Source organism: Lissotriton helveticus, chromosome 5_1 (genome assembly GCF_964261635.1).
Source record: "Lissotriton helveticus chromosome 5_1, aLisHel1.1, whole genome shotgun sequence".
Taxonomy (NCBI): Eukaryota; Metazoa; Chordata; class Amphibia; order Caudata; family Salamandridae; genus Lissotriton; species Lissotriton helveticus.
Window position 1 is genome coordinate 2,001,224,714 of NC_136065.1, and position 22,356 is coordinate 2,001,247,069.

Genomic DNA, 22,356 nt, shown 5'->3' on the forward strand with positions numbered 1-22,356 from the left:
GCTTTAAACCGTTTTAAATTTTACACCAGAGCGCAAAAAAACTATGAATCTTTTGATAACTTTCTTACTGCTTTAAGATCTTTAAGTCTGCATTGTAATTTTGGAATGATGTGTGACGGAATGCTTAGAGACCAAATTATCGTCCATGTGAAAAATAAAAAGATCCAAGAGAAACTCTGGTGTATGGGAGATCCAAATTTGGAATAAACTATTGCAGTAGCAAAATCTACGGAAACGTCAGAAAAATGGATGAATGTAGTTGAAAAAAGTTCCACTAATAAGTCTACATCTGAGGAGGAAGTTTGTGTTTTAAAGCCTAAACTGAACTACAAAGGTTCCAATTTTACTCAAGAAAAAAACAAAGGGAACTTTACTAATTCTACTTACAAAAGACAAGAGAATTTCAACAAAGTATTTACTTGTTTTAGATGTGGTAGTGAATCACATATTGCTTCATTTCAAGGTTGTCCAGCTATTAACAGGGAATGTAAAATTTGTGGGAGAATGGGACATTTTAGTAATGTTTGTAGGGATAGACGTAACTTTCAAGCACGTTCTTCTTCCAACAATGCAGATCCTATTAAAGTGTCATGTATTAATGAGGTACAGAGGATGGTCAAATTCTAGAATCCAATAAGGGTTTGGTTGTATCCATTATTCAAAAAGGTTGCATAGGAAGTTTGTTTTCTCCCAAATGTTCATTTTATGTGTACAATAAAGAAATAGAGATCATGGTGGATTCAGGTTCACCATGGACGATTATCACCAGAGAATACTTTAATGAGAGATTAATGGAGACGTGTGACATTACAAAAATGTTACCTTCAGATATTATGGCTGAAAGTTTTAATGGTTCCACTATTGATGTAGAAGGGTTTTTAAAGGTACCTCTAACTTTTAGAACGAGACAAGCTATGATTAAGTTATATATTGCGATTAAAGGCGTTAATGTGTTGGGTTGGAGAGATCAATTTGAGTTGGGAATAATTCTCAATCCACGTTCCAAGGACCCAGTCTCATTATGTAGTGATTCAGACATGGTAAGTACCATTGTCGAAGAAGATAAAAAGGAAAGCAGGGAGTTTTGAAATCAGAAGTATAACAAAGTGTTTTCTGAGGAATTGGATAGGTTAAAAAATTTTTACACACAAAATTGTTTTGAAAGATGATGCGCTACCTGTCAAACAAAAATTGAGAGGTGTTCCTCTCAATGTGAGAGATGAATTGAAAGAAATGTTGAATGATCTTCTTAAAGAGAACATTATTGAACCCATTGAATCTTCAGAATGGGTGTCCCCTATATTTCTTGTGCGAAAACCAGATCAAAAATTACGCGTATGCATTGATTTGAGAGCTTTGAATGCTAATATCATAATCGATTGTCACCCACTTCCAAACATTAATGAGCTGGTTTCCCTTTTTGATGGTGCGCAGATTTTTTCCACCCTTGATCTCAGATCAGCGTATCATCAAATCGAACTAACTGAAGAGTCAAAAAAGTATACTGCATTCATCACACCCATGGGTCTTTTTTAATATAAAAGGATGCCATTTGGACTGGCGTCAGCTGCCTCTGTTTTTCAGAGGGTGATGTTTCATATTTTTAGGGATTTGGATTCATTTGTCAAATGTTTCCAAGACGATATTTTAGTTTTTTCAAAAAATGAACATGAACATGTATCACATTTGGATCAGGTGTGCAAAAGACTGGAGAATAGTGGTCTTACTTTAAAGGCACATACATGCAATCTGTTTTGTAAATCTGTTGAGTACCTGGGGCACACGTTATCAGGTGAAGGTTTAGTTCCCAAAAAGTCTAATGTAGATGCTATTCTTAAAGCCCCAGCTCCAGTCAACAAGGAACAGCTTTTATCCTTTTCAGGAATGTGCGAATACTACTTTTGAGACACAATGCCGTATTTGATTGGAAAGGTGAACAAGACCGTGCTTTCATGGACATTAAAAGTGATATTGTAAATGCTCCTACCTTGAAACCATTCAGAATGGGTTATAAATGTATTATCACGACTGATGCCAGTTTATATGGTCTTGGTTCTGTTTTTCCCCAAAGAGATGGTAATGTTGAGTGGAATGTTTCCTTTTCTTCTAGGACACTCAATGAGACCGAACGCAGGTATGCGGTTATTGAGAGAGAGTTGCTTGCGTGTGTGTGGGCAGTGGAACATTTTAGGATTTATGTGTGGGGAAGTAGTTTTATTCTTAGGACAGACCATAAACCCCTAATACACATATTGTCAGTTGGTGGAGGTTGGAATTCCACAGCGAGGATTGCACGGCTTGCATCTAAATTGCAGGAGTACAATATTTCGGTTGAGTTTATCCCTGGAAAAAAAAATTTTACCTGCAGATTTCTTGTCACGTCTTCCATGTGAAGATAGTAAGAAGGAGGTGAATGTTGTCAAGGAGGTTGATTTTGTGTTTAAAATATCTGACGTGCTTCCTGTACAATACCAAGATATCACGGAATTAAAGTGGAAAGAGTCTCAAGAGGCAGATGATTTGTATCTTTGTCTAAAGAAGTATGTGCTGGAAGGCTGGCCTAGCAAAAGCAGTATTAGATCAGAATTGTTACCTTTCTTCAATGTGGCTGATGAATTGGTGTATGAGGGAGATTTTCTGTTCAAGTCGGGGAAGTGCATTCCACCCTATGGCGTGCGAGAGTTAATTTTGAAATTGGCACACAAGACGCATCCTGGTATCTCATCAATGAAACGTTTGATTCGAGTGTACTTTTGGTGGCCAGGAATGGACAAATTCATTGATCGCACTGTCAGGGAGTGTAATGTTTGTTGTGAAAGTGATAAAATGCTGAAGGTTCATGTTCCGCCACTTAAGACTTTCACATGGCCCCAGTTTCCACGGAAAAAAATTGCCTTTGATATTTCTGGCCCTTTTGCTATTTTACCTGAAACCGCACGTTTTGCTCTGGTCATCATTGACTATCATTCGAAGTGGCCAGAAGTTAAGTTTGTGGCTAAGGCTACTACAAATGCAGTCATTAATTTTTTCAGAGAAGTTTTTGCCCGAGAAGGATGTCCTGCTACTTTAATTTCTGACAATGGGGTACAATTGGTTTCTGATGAGATGGTGCATTTCTTGAAGTGTTGTCAGATTAAACATATTTGCACGTCACTTTATGAACCGCATGAGGATGGACAGGTTGAGCGTTTTAACCGAGTGTTGAAAAGTTTTGTAACTGATGCTGTCAAAAGTAAAGGGGATTGGTTGAATGTGATTAGAGAAAAGTTATGGGCTTATAGAATGACCCCACAAGCCACAACGGAGGTCAGTCCTTTTAAGTTGTTTAAAGGAAGAGACCCAGTTTCAGATATTTGCCCGTGGTGGTTCAGGGAACAGTGTAAGAATGTTGTGAAGGATGAAGTTGATATTCAAGAAATTGCCAATAGAGTAAGTGGGAAGCAGGACAAAGCCATGTTATGGTACAACAGCAAGTGGAACACTAGGGAACATGACTTAGAGGTTGGTGATTGGGTCAGCATTCTAAAACCTGGTTTTGTTGGTAAGGGCATGAGTAAATATGGTAGACCCATTCAAATTAAAAGAGTGTTCAAGAATACTGTGATTACACAAGATGGTAAAGTTTGGAATTCAAGGAGAGTAGCTAAGTGTCCCAAACAGGACACCAAGATAGATCAAGAAAAGTCAATATGTGATGACAAACTAATGCGAGAGTCTAAACATGATTCTGTGGCATCTAGAGTCAAAACTGATGTACGGATCAGAAATAGACCTGGTTCTTTACAAGATTTTGTGTAACATTCCTTCTGTGTATTTTCTGTTTTGTTTCTGTTTTAAAAAAAGGGAGATGTGTTACATTCTGTATTTATTATTCATATTAATACACCATTTGTATATATAGATGTATGCCTTTAAGGCATGAGACATGTTCTGTTTCTGCATTGGTTCTTCATTCCAAACAGAACTGTGCTAATGTAGCATTCTGTACTTGGAAGGCAGTTGTATCCTGCTTCACCATTGACAGGAACTTTGCTGTGCTGTTCTTCAATAAACTTCTGGAAAATACACCGCACCCAAACATCTGCATTACATCTGCACAGGCTGGAGGTGATGTGGAGTTAGAAATGTGTAAAGTGTTGTGCTGTGCGATTGTATGTCATGCCTCATTGTGTAAATTGTTGATGTCTATTAGTGGCTTTTACCTCCTGATTTAGCACTGAGAAGTAATATGGAACCTTCTGACTTCTTCCCGTTTCTATTTATCCTATGTTATGTTTTTTTCTATTTAAAATGTTTCCTTCCAGTTGAGACATTGCACAGCAGGTGCATTAACCCACGGATCTAGGCCTAGTCTTTATCAAACACGCAATGGTAGGTGCTACAAAATATGAAAACACATTTCATGCCACTCTCTAGTAAGAATCCGTGAGTCGAATTTACACTTTTAATATACTAAAAATAGAAAACAAAACCTCCGTATAAACCAATCTACAGGAAAGTACATGTACCTAATATCTTACATTTATCACAGCTCGTTTGTGATAAGGGAGGGATGCATAGGTTGGTAAGTGTCAGGCTGATGTTAGCACACAGGAGTCTGCTCATTCCACCAACCCTGGCTCCCGTGCATTTCAGCATAGTCCAGGCTCGGCATCAGCTGTGACCCTGCTCCCAGCCCTTCCCCTGCTCCCAGCCCTGGCTCCTGTGCATTGATAGTCATGAAGAAGTGGTGCTGTTCAGCATAGTCCAGGCTCGGCATCAGCTCTGTCCATGGTTTGCAGTGTTAGGGTTGGCAGATCTCCCTCCATGTCCCATGTCAGTAGGGCGCCCTGTCTGTAGTCCTGGATTCACCTTTGAAAACTAGGTGCATTGTGTGAGTTGTATGTTCATTTGCTTTCAGTGACACCACGTGATTAAAACACCTGACAGTAAAGTTTTGCAAAAGAGAAGAACTGGAAAGTGGTGCCTGCTTTAAAGGATCAATTTGTCCGTCTTATGAGGGGTCACTCGGGGTGGCCAGTTTTGAGACCACAGCTTCCCCATACCCAGTATTCATGCTCTGCTTCAGTGTTTCTAAATTAAACTATCTCGGAAACTAAACAATGGGCAGAAGATATTTCTAATGAAATACTGATGATTTGGAGGAACCAAGAAGTAGTGCATCAGGGGCTTGGCTATAAATTGTCAATTATTGGATGATTTCTTGCGGTCACTCTTATGTTTCTCCCATTTTGTGGGGGATTGGTGCCTGCTGAAGAGGGGTCTTTAGTGGGGAATGGGAATTATTACAGCTTGAGCTACAGGATTATGCAGATAACTCCCTAAATCACATTGGCAATGGAAATTGATTCCCTGCCTCTTCATTTTGTACACCTTCTGTGCTTTGGAGAACAGGGGATTGCAGGATTCCCGCAAGTCGGAGACAAAATCAGTTCATTCTCCAAAGTGTTGAGGATTTTTTTGTGATTAGGTGCACTAATACCCAAATATGGAACACACACATAGCACAAGTGGGTCTGAGACCACCTGACTCATTTCACATGTTTACATAGACCGATCATTCGTACACTTGTTGGTAGCAGGCCTCATACCACAAGGGTACAAAAGGGGGTGGTGATGGACAGAGCATCTGAATCAATCAAACACTCACACCCAGTCAAAAGATCTGGGTTTAATCCATCACCGTTCTTTAGCCCACTCTGCCACCCCAGTTCAGACATGGCTATATGCAAATCAGTCTGACCCTGTGCCTCATGGGAACAGTCCAGCCCGAACTGCCAAGCCATGTCTTCCCTGGACCTCAAAACAAGCTTCCGAGGACCGGTTTCTGGCATTCCAGCCGTCTTCAGCCCGGCTTGCTTGAATCCATTGGCAAAGTGAACAAGGGACCCACGTCTGAGCATACCCTGTCTCACTTATGGCGGCGAAAAGCGGTAGAAAAGGGGGTGGTGATGGACCACCCCCTTTTGTACCACTCATACCACAGGGCCTGTTCATGTCAGACACCAGGATCACCAGCCTTGGCTTTAAACCAATAGCAGCCACTGAAAGTGATCAGGAACTTGCCTCTCCTGAGCCACAACTGAGTTTACAGCCCATAGGTTGCTTTGGGTGATTTAGTTGCCTTAAACTGTCATCTCTAAGGGTTTTGATGACATTGATGTATTGCATTACTCTGCCACACCACATTTAGTAATATATATGCGTCAGGAAATACTATCTGAATACTGCACTGGATCCTGCACCAGGGAAGCATCCACCATACACTGTAGTGGAGCCATTTTCTAAGCTCCCTGTGTCGGCACCAGGTGGATTTCTCACAGACCATGTGCCTCTATTGGGGTGACGTCGGTGGCTGACACCCCACATTGAAAATTGTACCCTCACTTCTCCAACCAGTGCTTAATTTGTAAAACATGAAGTGCCAGGGTCCTTCTCGGAAGGCCACTGAAGTATGCACCACCCATACCCTGCCAGTGCTGCCAGTGGCAGTACCAACATAACACCTAACCATCGCACTCCTACAAGTGTGACAATTTAGACTATTTCAGGCCCCACAGGGCTATAATAATGGCTTGAGAGGCTGGTAATATTCATTTTCCATGTATAATGACTTAATACACATGGTTGTTGTGCTCATCTCAAAATTACAAACAGCCAGTGCCACCATGTGGTGGACTGTCGCTAGAGCTGACAATTAAGTGCCAGTGCTGAGCACTGAAAACCACTGGCACAAATTGAGCACTGCGCTGCAACCCTGGCTCTCTGTCAGCCTCTCTATGAAGAAAACCCCAAGTCAGTGCACAACCACACTCTCCACAGTCCGCAACCTCCCATTCCGTACACAGCCACACACACACTCTCTGTAGGCACCAGCTGATGTTTCACAGACCCTGTGCCTCTACAGGGTTTACGCTGGTGGTCAGCACCCCCAAATTGAAAATTGTTCCTGCCAACCTGGCTCTGTCAGCCTCTCTGTATGAAGAAAAGCCCCAATCACTACACACCCACACTCTACTCACCCCCCACGTTCTGTCGACACTCACCCAGACTCTCTGCACAGCCATCACACTGCGCAACGTTCATCACTAGACCGGCCTTACAATCCTGAACTCTCTGTGAAACACACACTCTGCCCAGTCACCAAACCTCTGCACACATCCTTCAGAGCACGAAACTCCACACTCAGCACAGCCCTCCACTCTCTCCACAGCACTCTGCACAGCCCTCCACACTCTGCACAGCCCTCCACACTCTGCACAGCCCTCCACACTCAGGGCTGAGCCGGGTGAGCCCTCTCCACCAGTACAAGTTCAGCACTCTCTTCTCATCTGTCTGCACGTCTGAGCACAGCATAGTCCAATCTGCACCGCCTCAATCCCTACACAGTGTAGTTCAATTTCTATACCGCCTCAATCCCTACAGAGGGTAGTTCAATTTCTGCACCGCCTCAATCCCAACAGAGCGTAGTTCAATTTCTGCACCACCTCAATCCCTACAGAGTTGAGTTAAATTTCTGCACCACCTCAATCCCTACACAGCAGAGTCCAATCTGCACTGCCTCAATCCCTACACAGCTTAGTTCAATTTCTGCACCGCCTCAATCCCTACAGAGCGTAGTTCAATTTCTGCACCACCTCAATCCCTACAGAGCGTAGTTCAATTTCTGCACCACCTCAATCCCTACACAGCAGAGTCCAGTATCTGCAACGCCTCAATTCCTACAGAGCGTAGTTCAATTTCTGCACCGCCTCAATCCCTACACGAAAGGGTGAAGATGCCTTCAAGGGGATTCGTTTAGAAAAATATTTGTGATTTTAGATATGATTTGTGTACGAATTAATTAATAATCCTCATCGGAATACAATTCCACAAAATTCAATTTAAACCAAACAAACAACATGTATGACAAACATAACCACAAGCCAGGTGTATATAAAAAGGAATTTATCACAAAATTATTTTAAAAACAGTTTATCTGATATACAGAAAATAATATAGGACTGCAGGTTGACACTTAGTATATGTACAAACAACTCAACAGAACCTATAAACGCCTATCCCAAAAGTATAATGAAAAAACAAGCGGGATAAAGCGGAGGTCGACGTTTCGGTCTCCTACAGAATGCTTGACGAGACCATCTTCAGGACTGGTAATACTTTCAATCTGTATATATACAATGTAATATAGAGTGTTAAATCTTGTTGTAACTATAGTTTCGGCAACATAGGGCCCGTCACATCATTTAAAGGTGGACCAAAGTACTCAAGGAAAATTGTTTTCAGGTATCCACCAATCTTTCGTATTTCGTATTGGACTTTGTCCTATTATCATCAGATCTGATGATAATAGGACTTGCGCCTTGTGGACCTCCGGTATCAGACTATCGTATCGAAGAGAGTTTTTCAGAACACGAGAGAGCCTCTCGAAGTTAAAGCCAGGCTACGTCAGATTCAATTCTTTTTGTGAGATCGATTCGTCTAAACCACTGCCTACTGATGCACTAAGTACACGGTGCACTGCAGTTGTCAGCCTGCTCCGCCGTTTGAGGGTAACAGGACGTGTGCCTTGGGACCTCCGGTTTTAATTTATCGCATCGACGTGAGCCCCCTTTTTGAAATCGAAGTGACACAACGTTAATTTGTTTGATTCATTGGTCTGACTGACGTACAGAGTGAAACTGCCTCTCTGACATACTGCGTGACAGTGATATTTCGCTTTCCCGTAGTTCACCAATACGAAAGATTGGTGGATACCTGAAATCAATTTTCCTTGAGTACTTTGGTCCACCTTTAAATGATGTGACGGGCCCTATGTTGCCGAAACTATAGTTACAACAAGATTTAACACTCTATATTACATTGTATATATACAGATTGAAAGTATTACCAGTCCTGAAGATGGTCTCGTCAAGCATTCTGTAGGAGACCGAAACGTCGACCTCCGCTTTATCCCGCTTGTTTTTTCATTATACTTTTGGGATAGGCGTTTATAGGTTCTGTTGAGTTGTTTGTACATATACTAAGTGTCAACCTGCAGTCCTATATTATTTTCTGTATATCAGATAAACTGTTTTTAAAATAATTTTGTGATAAATTCCTTTTTCTATACACCATCAGATCTGATGATAATAGGACTTGCGCCTTGTGGACCTCCGGTATCAGACTATCGTATCGAAGAGAGTTTTTCAGAACACGAGAGAGCCTCTCGAAGTTAAAGCCAGGCTACGTCAGATTCAATTCTTTTTGTGAGATCGATTCGTCTAAACCACTGCCTACTGATGCACTAAGTACACCGTGCACTGCAGTTGTCAGCCTGCTCCGCCGTTTGAGCGTAACAGGACGTGTGCCTTGGGACCTCCGGTTTTAATTTATCGCATCGACGTGAGCCCCCTTTTTGAAATCGAAGTGACACAACGTTAATTTGTTTGATTCATTGGTCTGACTGACGTACAGAGTGAAACTGCCTCTCTGACATACTGCGTGACAGTGATATTTCGCTTTCCCGTAGTTCACCAATACGAAAGATTGGTGGATACCTGAAAACAATTTTCCTTGAGTACTTTGGTCCACCTTTAAATGATGTGACGGGCCCTATGTTGCCGAAACTATAGTTACAACAAGATTTAACACTCTATATTACATTGTATATATACAGATTGAAAGTATTACCAGTCCTGAAGATGGTCTCGTCAAGCATTCTGTAGGAGACCGAAACGTCGACCTCCGCTTTATCCCGCTTGTTTTTTCATTATACTTTTGGGATAGGCGTTTATAGGTTCTGTTGAGTTGTTTGTACATATACTAAGTGTCAACCTGCAGTCCTATATTATTTTCTGTATATCAGATAAACTGTTTTTAAAATAATTTTGTGATAAATTCCTTTTTCTATACACCTGGCTTGTGGTTATGTTTGTCATACATGTTGTTTGTTTGGTTTAAATTGAATTTTGTGGAATTGTATTCCGATGAGGATTGTTAATTAATTCGTACACAAATCATATCTAAAATCACAAATATTTTTCTAAACGAATCCCCTTGAAGGCATCTTCACCCTTTCATTTAATTACCCAAGCCCTCAAGGGTAATTTGGGTCGCTCACTTTTTTGTATCAATCCCTACACAGCAGAGTCCAATCTGCACCGCCTCAATCCCTACACAATGTAGTTCAATGTCTGCACCGCTTCAATCCCTACACAGCAGAGTCCAGTATCTGCACCGCCTCAATCCCTACAGAATTTGAATTTGAATTTAAAAATATTTATTGAGTGCTCGTACACCAGGCGGTTTCATGGCGCTGTTGAGGAGGGTGGTTCCTGAGTTGGATGGGGAGATGGTTTAGATTTTAAAAGCCTGTGAAAACAGAAAAGTTTTTAGGGTGCTGCGGAACCCCAGGTAGGATGTTTTAGATCTCATGTGGAGAGGAAGAGAGTTCCAAAATTGTGGAGCGAGGACGGAGAAATTGGAACCTCCCATTCTGCTCTTCTTGAACCTGGGTACCACCAAGAGGGACATAGAAGAAGAGCGCAGTTGTCTGCTGGGGATATAGGGTTTGATTTTGGACTTGATGAACGCTGGAGCTGTTCCTGCGAGAGCCTGGAAGGTAATGCATCCTATCTTGAAGAGGGCCCTTTCTCTGATAGGGAGCCAATGAAGGGATCTTAGGAGGGGAGTAGTATGGTTTGATTTGGGTAAGCCATAGACCAGGCGGGCAGCTTGGTTTTGCACCAATTGGAGCCGTCGGATGGCGTACGCAGGGCCACCATTTTACAGGACATTCCCGTAGTCTAAACGGGAAAGGACCATAGCCATCAGGATCAATTTAAGAGCAGGGAAGGAAAAGAACCGTGAGATCTTACAGATAGTACGCAAATTAAAAAAACAGGAGGAAACCACCGTGCTGATCTGAGAGTGTAAGGTGAGTTGTTGGTTGAGGGTGATTCCCAGTGTCTTAACAGAGGGGGAGGGAGAAGGGGGGGAACCAAAAGAGGGGGGCCAAAAGATGGGAGACCAAGGGTTGAGTTTGCCGCCAGTGAGGAGTTCGGTCTTATCAGGGTTGAGCTTGAGGTGGTTAAAGCTCATCCAATCCCTGATAAAGACCATCACCGACTGAAAATTATAGATAGTCAGAAGAATTAGAGAGGTTAAAGAGGAGCTGGAGGTCATCGGCGTAGTTAAACACCGTGACCTCCATCCTCTGTAAGGCAGAAATGAGCGGAAACATATATATAAATTAAAAAGGAGAGGGGAAAGAGAAGATCCCTGAGGGACGCCACATTGCACTTTGCGGGCTTGGGAGGAGAAATTCGCCAGATGGACTGCCTGTGAGCGATCGCTCAAAAATGAGCTGAGCCAGGCCAGGGCTGAACCTCCAATGCCTGCCGCCTCGACACGGGAAAGGAGGATGGTGTGGTCCACCGTGTCGAAGGCGGCCGACAAGTCAAGAAGAACCAGTGCCTGTGGGAGGTTAGCGTCTAGCCCCTCTCTAAGTGTGTCTAAAACCGAGACCACCACTTTATCGGTGGAATGGAGAGGGCGAAACCCTGCTTGGCAAGGAGCGAGAAAGCCGCTGTCCTCGATGAAAGAGGCGAGGACCTTAGTGACGTGGCGTTCGAGGACTTTGGCCAAATAGGGAAGAAGGGAGATGGGCCGATAATTTGCTAGCGCTGTTGGGTCTGCGTCTGGTTTTTTTAGGATTGGGATGATGGTGGCAGATTTGTGGCAAGGGGGGACAGTTCCTGACTTAAGGGTCTCATTGAGAAAGGTAAGGGCAGGTTAGGAAAATGTTGCGCAATATGTAGGCTGGGCAGATGTCAGAAGGGGAGCCAGACTTGACGCAAGGAAGCAGGGAGATAAAGGTTTCTTTAGACAGGGGGGCTATTTGATCAAGGTGATAGGTATTGGGTGGCGAGTCGGGGTTAACGAAAACTGGGGAGGGAGAGGGGATGTTGGCCTTAATATCTGCAATTTTGTTGATAAAAAAAGTTGTTCAGCGAGTCACACAGGGACTGGGAGGGTACCGGCTTAGAGGTGGTCCTGTCCGAAGAGGCTAGTTCAAAAACAGTGGCAAAGATTTCTCTGGGTTGGTTCTCTGCTCGGAGGATTTTATTAAAAAAATAGCAGGTTTTTGCATCTAGGATGGCTTTCTTGTACTCGGCCTGGATGGAGGAGTACGATGATTTAGAGGCGGTGCTGTAGGTGCGTCTCCAAGCGCGTTCTGCACGGCGGACAGCTAATTATTTCTCCTTAAGCTTAGGACTAAACCATTTGTTGACGTCATGAGCACGTCTTACCCTAATACGTCTCAGGGGGGCCACTTAATCACAGGCGTTGGACAGCCATTTGTTTAAAGTTTCTGCTTGAAACAGTATGGCTTGTTCCTCTGTGGCTGGACATGAGGTTAATAAAGAGGAGCAGAGTGATGGAATGTCAACTTTGCCCCAGTTACGAGCCCAGATGTTTTTGGGCAGTGAGGGTTTTGTGGACAGAGCATAGTTCAATTTCTGCACCGCCTCAATCCCTACACAGCAGAGTTCAATCTACACCGCCTCAATCCCTACACAGTGTAGTTCAATGTCTGCACCGCCTCAATCACTACAGAGCGTAGTTCAATTTCTGCACTGCCTCAATCACTACAGAGCGTAGTTCAATTTCTGCACCGCCTCAATCCCTACACAGCAGAGTCCAGTATCTGCACCGCCTCCATCCCTACACCGCGTAATTCAATTTCTGCACCGCCTCAATCCCTACACAGAAGAGTCCAGTATCTGCACCGCCTCAATCCCTACACAGCGTAATTCAATTTCTGCACCACCTGAATCCCTACAGAGCATAGTCCACTCTTCACAGCCTCAGTTCATACACAGTATAATCAAGTCTCTGCACAGCCTCAATCCCTACACAGCATAGTCCGATCTCTGCACAGCCTCTGGAAAAGCGGGTATAATGGGTGGAATGTTGGAATAGTAGTGTGAAATCGTGAGGGCGGGGGCACTGAGGGGTTCCCATTCTTTTTTAACTCTTTACAAATAACTTTCATAGCGGATTATATTTAAATCAGTTACCTGTGCTGATTATATTGAGAACCTGTTTACTTACATGTTGTATACAGTTATTCTTGTGGTATGAAACGTTTTCCAGCAATGCTAAAGCCCAGAACCGGCAGTCTAGAACCAGGCAACAGAGATCCTGCCATTCGGACTGCTCTCCAGAGCTGGTTTGTGTCATTTTATTTTGCAATATTAGAGCTATTTATTTCTGGTAAAGAAGCCAGCCGGAAAGTGCAAGGCTTGTCTGATTTATTGATAGAATGTTCATGGCTACAAGGCGCTTGTGAGCAGTGCTTAATTTGAGCGTGTGGTTTCTGGTGCTCAGCACCAGCACTTAATTGTCAACACCGGCGCTTGTGACAGTTTGCACATGCTGTCTGGCTAATTTTGAGATGAACACAACAGCAATCACTTATTAATTCAATGTACTATCACCTGCTGCCCAAGCCACTGTAAGCCTGGAATAATCTGATGTGTCACACTTGTAGGAGTGCATTGGTTAGCAGTTGTGTTGCTACAATCAATGGCAGCGCTGCCATGGGCACTGTGTGATGCAAGCTGCAGTGGCCGCCTGATGACAATCCTGGCACTTATTTTCGTTTACAAATTAAGCACTGGTTGTGAGCACCTGCTAGTGGGTGCTCCGTGGTTGGGTGAGTTGTAATTACTGCTGTGAGTGGTTGCAAACAACAATTCCAACTGGAGGGCAAAACGGTAGAAGTAGTATCTAACTACAATTACCTGGGGTTCTAATTCAATAACCGGCACCACCATCAGCAGCAAAAAGCCTACATTTCTCAGAGAGCAAACACCTTATCATTCGCCTTCAGGTCCTGATCAAGAAAGCTCAAGGGGCCATCATTCAAACCCCTACTGGCAACAATAAAAGCCAAAGCGCTACCTACGCTATCATACGGCAGCACAGCTCTCCATGGGAAAGACGCTGACCTACTAAACAAAGAACAAGTGGCAATCTACAAAAAAGTCTTTCAACTCCATCAGGGAGCTTCACCAGCGCAGACCAGACTAGAATTTGGGATAACAAACGAAATGCTAGGAAGAAAGTATGCAACCATCACGTAATGGTATAGCTTAAAACAAAACATAGCAGTCTTGGAACTGAATAAGGCTCTGTGGAACAAAATCGAGGAAGACGCAAAGTTCCCGTACAACCAATACCTAAAAACGCCTCTAACAGACACTTGCACAAGAGAACTCTGGGAAACCAATCTGCCCTACCTGGTCTTTAAGCAAGCTATAAGTAAATCCGCAAAGCTCCACTCGTTGCTAGCAGACATAACCACCTTTAGCATGAGAAAACATGCATGGATGGTAATATCCAATTACAAATCACTTACCCCAGGACCATACTTAACTATCACGTTCTCTGCCCACAGAAAACTACAATTAATGGCTCTGCGTCTGGGCAAATTTCCATCCACCATGGACCAGCCAATTTGGGTCCACGATGTGCCTAAAGACTGAAGACTATGTGGGAGCAGTAAAGAGGACCTTGTCCACCATGTCTGTATTTGTCTGAATTTATCTCAAGCACGAGTCACTTTCCTAAAGAAAGCCATGAACACTAGAGGCATAACAACATGCAGATCGGCGACCTTCGACCCAAATGACACTCCATTGAATTGCCAACTAATAAAGTTCCTCTCAGCTCATGCACAAGCACTAAAAAGTAACCCTGTGCCCTGCTCGCAAAAAGCAAATAAGCCGGCCAACTCAGAAGCAGACCGTACTCCTGAACACAACACAGAATAATATCAGAACATTGAGAGGAACCCTTTTCAGGGATTCATTAATGCTCCATACTTACTAAACTGTAAACTATGCACGTTAAAAAGTCTTCCTTTTTTTTAAAAGTAAGTATAGTATAGTAGAAACAAAAGGCTTTTACGATTTTTAGGATAACAAAAAAATAACTTCTTTTAATCGCAACAGTCGGTTTTTAGTAAATGTATTGTTATGGTTTTAATTAACTGAAACGTGAAAGTTTTTGACAGAGTGGTTGCTGAGCGCTGACCTCTGCTTCTCCTTGTTTTGCAGTTGCGATGACCCTGGATCCGGACACTGCTCATAGGAACCTCATCCTGTCCGAGGACGGAAGGAGCGTGAGCCGCGGAGACAGATACCAGGATCTGCCCGACACGCCTCAGAGATTCACTAATTACCTCATGGTCCTGGGGAGAGAGAGGCTGAGCTCAGGGAGGCATTACTGGGAGGTGGAGGTGGGGGACAAGACGGACTGGGAGCTAGGGGTGTGTGACGAGGCGGTGAACAGGAAGGGGGTGATCCCACCAACTTCTGAGGTTGAAGTCTGGGTAGTGGGGCTCACTGATAGTATATATATAGCTGGCACCTCCCCCTCTACCCTCCTGACACCCCGTGTGTGTCCCAGGGCTGTGGGTTTCTTCCTGGACTATGAGGCGGGCAGGCTCTCGTGGTACAATGTGGATGACCGGTCTCTGCTCTTCACCTTCTCGGGGGCCTCCTTCCCCCCCACCCTGCGGCCCTTCTTCAGTCCAGGACCCAACGATGGCGGGGAGAATCAGGGGGCGCTGCGGATCTGGACGGTGACGGGACGGGAGTGAAGAGACTGTCTGCAGCGCAGGTGAGAGAGCGCTGCAACCATCGAAAGGAGCTGTGTATAATGTAACTTACTGTCTCTAACTTCAGGGAAGGTTACTGCGTGTACTGTCATTACAGGTGAATAGTAATATCACAGAGGGTGGGGCGCTACAGCCACATCTGTCCACTAGGAAATCAGGTTCAAGCAGTGGTCAAAGTGGGGCCAAAAAAGTAGGGGAACTGTGGGCGGAGACTCAGGGGCAAGGAATAAGCAGAGGATTGGATTAGTGGGCGGAGTCGGAGGTGTGGCTAAAAATAGCAAAACGGTAATGGGGGTGTGAGGAGCACACCTGTTATATTATTTATCACTCTTATCAATTGGTGCTACAACTGTTAAGCAAAACATACCAATTTTTTGTGCATTTGGCATTTCACTGACCAGTTACAGCTTATAACGTTATTTAATTCAAACAATCGATAAACATGTTCATTTGAAGTTTAATAAACAAGTTGTTAATATTTAATTCATTTACAATGTGGGACATGTTTCCAATCACAGAATATTCCAAATACGCTTATAAGTGGAATCATAAGCCATTTGTCTCCGAGCCATGCAGTTTCTTTCATTGGCACTTCCTGCATTGCAAATCCCTGGTGAGTTTGCAATGCAAAATGGAGGCACCAATGGGTGAGGTGGACTGGCCTCAAGGGTCCTGTGTATCATTCCCAGATCGAGCCTCCCCTTCCCACCGTCATTCTGGCATCGATCAATACCCTGCTTTATACATACCCATGTTCTGTCCTCTCTTTGCCACCATTACTTCCTGGCATCGCTCATTACCGTACTTTTGGAATAGCAGGGTTGAGTCCTCCTCTTACCAACCTACATCTTGGCCTCACTCTTAACCCTGATTCCAGCAAACCCAGGTCTAGCCTTCCCCAATTTTAATTCCTGCCATCGCACATTCCTCTGCTTCTAACATACCCAGATCCAGCTTTGCTTTCGCCCACTCTCACTTCCTGGCATTGAACAAAATCCTGCGTCTGGCATAGCCAGGTTCAGCCCTACCCTTGCACCGTTAGCCCCTGGCATAGTCGTAGTATGCTTCTACCATACTTAGATCCAACCCTCATCTCGTCACCCGTAGGTTCTGGCTTCACTAGCTACCCAACTCCTTGCATACAGGGTATATCCTTCCTGTCACCTTACTTCCTGGCATTGTCCTTTACCCTACTTCTACCACCCCAGGATCAAGCCATTCGGTTGCCACCCCTATTTAAGGCAACGCTAATTACTTTACCTTTAGAATGTCAGGAGCCAGCTCTCTCCTCACCATCCTCACTTTTTAGCACTGCTCATTACCATGCATCTAGCATACCCAACTACAGCCCTCCCATCACCACCCTTACTTCCTGGCACTCATTACCTTGCTTCTAGCATACCCAGCTTCAGCTCTTCCCTTACCGCCTTTACTTTGTTATAGTTTATTGCCATCTTTCTACCAAACTTAGATCTAGCCTTTATCTCGTCCTGCTTAGTTTCTAAAATCACTCACTACAAAACTTGGAGGATACCCAGGTACAGCTTTCCTCTGACCACCCTTACTTCCTGGCATTGCTCTTTACCTTAGTTCTAGAAATGATTCAGCCCTTCTGGTGCCATCGCTACTTCCTGGCATTGCTAGATACCTTGCTTATAGCATTACTAGAGTTAAACCCTATTTGCTAACCTTACTTCAAGGTATCCCAAATTACCTTACTTCTAGCATACCCAGATCCAACCATCCCCTCACTACCCTTACTTTTTAGACCTCATTACCCTGCTTCTAGCATAGACAGGTTCAGCCCTTCCCTCGTCCTCTACCTCCTTGCACTGCTTATTATTGCCCTACTCTAGAAGACCCAGGTCCCACCCTCCTCTCACCACCCGGAATCGTTCATTACCCTAGGTCTAGCCATAGTTGGATCTCGCCCTCCCTTCGGAACCCCCACTTCCTAGAATCATTCATTCCCCCAGCTTCTAGCTTACATGGTTCATTTCTCCTCTTTCCACCCTTACTTTCTAGCACCACTCATTTCCATGCTTCTTCATACCCAGATTCAGCCCTTTCTTCACCCCTGTGTATCCTGGTATCCCTCATTACCCAACTTCTAGCATACCCAGATCCTACAATCCCCCTCAACCTTACCTCCTGGCATCGCTCATTACCCTATATTTAGAGTACCCAACTCCAGCCCACCCTCCCCATCCAAACTTCCTGGTATCACCCATTACCTTGCTTCTAGCATACCCAATTCTTCACCCTCACATCGCTCATTACCCTGCTTCTAGCGTCCCCACATCAAACCCTTCCTCACCACCCATGCTCTCTGGAATTACCCTGCTTCTAGCATACCTACACCCAGCACTCCCCTCGCTACCCCTCACTTCCTAGCATATCATTACCCTGCTTCTACCATACCCAGACCCAGCCCTCCCTCACCACCCTCACTTCCTGGCATTACTCATTACCCTGTTTCTAGCATACCCACATCCTGGCCTCCCCTCGCTCCCTGGCAACACTCATTAAACTTGTTCTAACATATCCACATCCCGGTCTCCCCTCGCATCCTCCTCACTTCCTAGCATCACTCACTACCTTTTCCTACACACAAGTATCAAAGGGTCTAAACAGGAAAATATACGCTACAGTGATAAAGACGCCCGACATAGACACTAAATCTATTCTGTACTTGAAGGTTAATCCCCAGACCCCCAAATTGGTCGGTGAAGGATACCCATCAGTCACCACACGGAACCACCCTTCATCATTTGGGATTCCTTTTTTGACCAAAAGGTGGAGCCCCTGCCCTTCACAGATGGGGACAAGTTGGTAAAAAGCCCTCACCTGCTCAGACCGGCCTCAGTATGGTCTTACTACTCTGTGTTAGAGTTCATAGATGGAACAGAGTGACTGATGTCGCAGTGCGAAAAAATATGTATAAGTGAAATGAAAAGTGTGTTAAAATTGGATGAGGGAGTACTAAAGAGTTTTATTCTGTTGTTACTAACTCCTCCAACATTAAAAGTGGTCAATGACACTCATTACCCTGCTTCTAGCATACCCACATCCTGGACTCCCCTCGCTCCCCCTCACTTCCTGGCATCACTCATTACCCTGCTTCTAGCATACCCACATTCTGGCCTCCCCTCGCTCCCCCTCACTTCCTGGTATTTCTCATTACCCTGCTTCTAGCATACCCAGACCCAGCCCTCCCTCGCCACCCTCACTTCCTGGTAACGCTCATTACCCTGTTTCTAGCATACCCACATCCTGGCCTCCCCTCGCTCCCCCTCACTTCCTGGCAACACTCATTAAACTTGTTCTAACCTATCCACATGCCGGCCTTCGCTCGCTCCCCCTCACTTCCTGGCATCACTCACTACCCTACTTCTAGTATACCTGGATCAAGCCTTCCCTCGCCACCCAAACTTCCTGGTATCACCCATTACCTTGCTTCTAGCATACCCACTTGTTCACCCTTACTTCCTTGCATCGCTTATTACCCTGCTTCTAGCGTACCCGCATCGAACCCTCCCTCGCCACCCATGCTCTCTGGAATTATCCTGCTTCTAGCATACCTACATCCAGCACTCCCCTCGCTCCCCCTCACTTCCTGGCATATCATTACCCTGCTTCTAGTATACTCGGGCCCAGCCCTCCCTCACCACCCTCACTTCCTGGCAACGCTCATTACCCTGTTTCTAGCATACCCACATCCTGGCCTGCCCTCGCTCCCCCTCACTTCCTGGCATCACTCATTACCCTGCTTCCAGCATAACCACATCCTGGCCTCCCCTCGTCCCCCTCACTTCCTGGCATCACTCATTACCGTGATTCCAGCATACCCACATCCTGGCCTCCCCTCGTCCCCCTCACTTCCTGGCATCACTCATGACCCTGCTTCTAGCATACCCACATCCTGGCCTCCCCTCGCTCCCCCTCACTTCCTGGCATCACTCATTACCCTGCTTCTAGCATACCCACATCCTGCCCTCCCCTAGCTCCCCCTCACTTCCTGGTATTTCTCATTACCCTGCTTCTAGTAAACCCAGATCCAGCCCTTCCTCACCACCCTCACTTCCTGGCATTTCATCCATAGACTGCAAACTGCCCAGGGGGCACATAGGGCGAGGGCATAAAAAAGACTTAAAGGCCATCATCAGAGCCTCGGTACTGTAATTGCAGGTTAAGCTGCACATCTGGATTGAGATAGGCAGAGCAGCACAGCGAGCAGTGGCAGATCGGGATAGATGCCCTTCGGTGGAGCAAAATGCCAACATTTTAGAAGAGTAAAGAGGGAGATTTGTTTAAAATAAACGGAAGAATGAATTTTCCCCATTGACTTCTGCAAAAGCAGAGGCCGCAGGCTGCAGAAATAAAGCTGGTTTTGGCTTTAAAGGTTGGGCGTCTCCCGCCCAAATCGGGCCTTTTGACATGTATGAATTTTAAATGCCTGCAGTGAGCCTGGCATGGGTGGTGCCGCCAACTGCACTGGCTTCTGTGCAGGGCACTACACATTGAAAAAAAATAACAAAAAACCAGCAGATAAGAAAATTTACATTTTCTGTTTATTAAACAAAATGCAAGAGATATTTTATTCCCCCCACTTACTTGATGTTTGTGGAGTTCAGCTTCAGAGGCAGTCCAGGCTCCTCGTGCAGGCCCCGGTTCAGAGAAAAGAACAGAGCTGTAAAGGAGGGGTCGGGGACCTCTGGGCAGGCACGGAGAGTAATGTCCAGGAGAGGCTGGTGGGGCTGGGTTAGCTTTTCAGTGGCTGGCTGGAGAGCAGATATGTAGCATGTCACAAGGTCCCCCAGGTGGCGTTTATCAGTCTGCTTGACATCAAAGAATCCTGACGTGACCATTGTCACAGGTCACAGTAGGGGCTGGCAGGCAGAGTCCTCACAAATTAGGTGTGAATCACGGGCTCACGGCAGCCGCAGGGCCATCAGAGGTGGTGGCTTTCGCGCTATGCTACACTGATGGCCCTTTCAGTCTCACTTTGCAGGCCCCAAGACACAGCAGGGAAGGGTCGAGCGCCCTGCAGAGGCCTTCATCAATATTCAAGTTGAGTGGGAAAAAAAAGGTGTCATTTTAAAGTATGCCTATTCCTACAGTCCCGGTACGCTCTTTCAAAAACAAGAAGGGACTAGCATATTTTTTAGAAGTAGGGGCACGCCGTGCCCTTCCGTCCCCGCCCACTTCTAACACTGGGTTCAAGTCCTGGCTTCCGCTCAACATCCTGTAATTCTAGAAAAATAACTTAATCTGCACAATCTGACCGTGTGTAATGTAACTGGTGCTCATTCATGTTTGCGCTATATAGAACTGCAAACACAAACTCAGTTTATGTGACCTGCGGGGAGGTATTCAAGGGCACATCACATTGCACTCCTTTCCCCCGCTACTTCCGGAGGGGTTTAACAAACTTGCTTTGCAAATTAAGTCTGGCTCTCCCTCGGATCCAGTAAGATCAGCTCTTTTTAGAGACCAGTCTTTTCTGGGACGATCCGCGGTGTGTTCCTTAATTAACCTCTCGCTGACCTCGGGTGTGGTTCCTATCAAATGGAAGCAGGCGGTGGTTTCTCCAATTTTGAAGAAGCCTTCGATGGATCCCTTGAAACCTGAGAGCTGCCGCCCTATTTCATTACTCCCTTGGCCGGCGAAGGTTGCAGAGGCCCATGTCAACTTGGCCCTGTCAAACCACCTTGCTCGGGCCGATGTCCTCGATCCCACGCAGAATGGCTTCCGTGCTGGGCACAGCACGGAGACGGCTCTTCTCGCGATGGTGGAACACCTGCGTGCGGTGTTGGATGCTGGTCAGACGGCGCCGCCTTTGACACCGTCTCTCACAGCATTCTGCTGCACCGGTTGGAGGAGATTGGTGTTGGGGGGCATGCCCTGCAGTGGTTTCGCTCCTTTCTCGACAAGCGTTCTTTTTGCGTGGCCATCCCACCTTTTCAGTCCAATTCCCACCCTCTGGCCATGGGGGTTCCGCAGGGATCCTCTCTGAGCCCCACGTTATTCAACCTATACGCGAGACCGCTGGCTGAGGTCGCTAGGCAGTGGGGCCTGACTATGGTCTCGTATGCCGACGACACTCAGCTGGCGGTTACTCTCAGCGGGGATGCGGAGCTTGATGCCCCCAGGTTTCAGAATGGACTGAAGGCGGTGGCCAACTGGATGACGGCGCACTGTCTCCAGCTTAACGCAACAAAGACCGAGATTATGATTGTCAGAAAGAGAGCGGAGCTTTGGGGGGACAGGTGGTGGCCCTCGGAACTGGGACCATCTCCGACTCCGGTTTCAGAATTAAAAAACCTGGGAGTTTGGCTAGACTGCAACCTTAACTTTGTTGGCCATACAAAAAAAAACGCGGCCTGCTGTTTTGGCGTTCTCCAGGGCCTAAGACCTGTTCTTAAATTTTTCGATGCCCCGACCAGACAGCTGGTGATTCAGGCGACGGTAATTTCCCGGCTTGATTACGCCAGCTCCCTCCTGGTGGGGGCCAACCAGGCAGAAATCACCCGCCTGCAGCGGGTACAAAACGCTGCAGCTAGAGCAATAGTGGGCTTGCCTAGATTCTGCCCCGTTTCCAATGTTCTTCGCTCCTTGCACTGGTTGCCGGTGAGGATGAGAATCCATTTTAAGGTTTTATTTTTGGCTTTTAAAATCTTGAAAGG

The 22,356-nt window shown here is 45.5% G+C and overlaps 1 protein-coding gene across 2 annotated transcripts in view; it reads left to right on the plus strand.

Moving 5' to 3' along the window:
- LOC144756158 (E3 ubiquitin-protein ligase TRIM39-like) overlaps nucleotides 1-22,356 on the plus strand; it is a 218,696-nt gene that overhangs the window by 160,429 nt on the left and 35,911 nt on the right. Inside the window, exon 7 of one of the 2 annotated variants that reach the window (XM_078645738.1) lies at nucleotides 15,108-15,672. In XM_078645738.1, the coding sequence (XP_078501864.1) occupies nucleotides 15,108-15,652 (545 nt within the window). In that variant the 3' untranslated portion in view covers nucleotides 15,653-15,672. Of the gene's footprint in view, nucleotides 1-15,107; nucleotides 16,154-22,356 lie in introns of those variants that run through there. The other variant, XM_078645739.1, reaches the window with a different exon arrangement.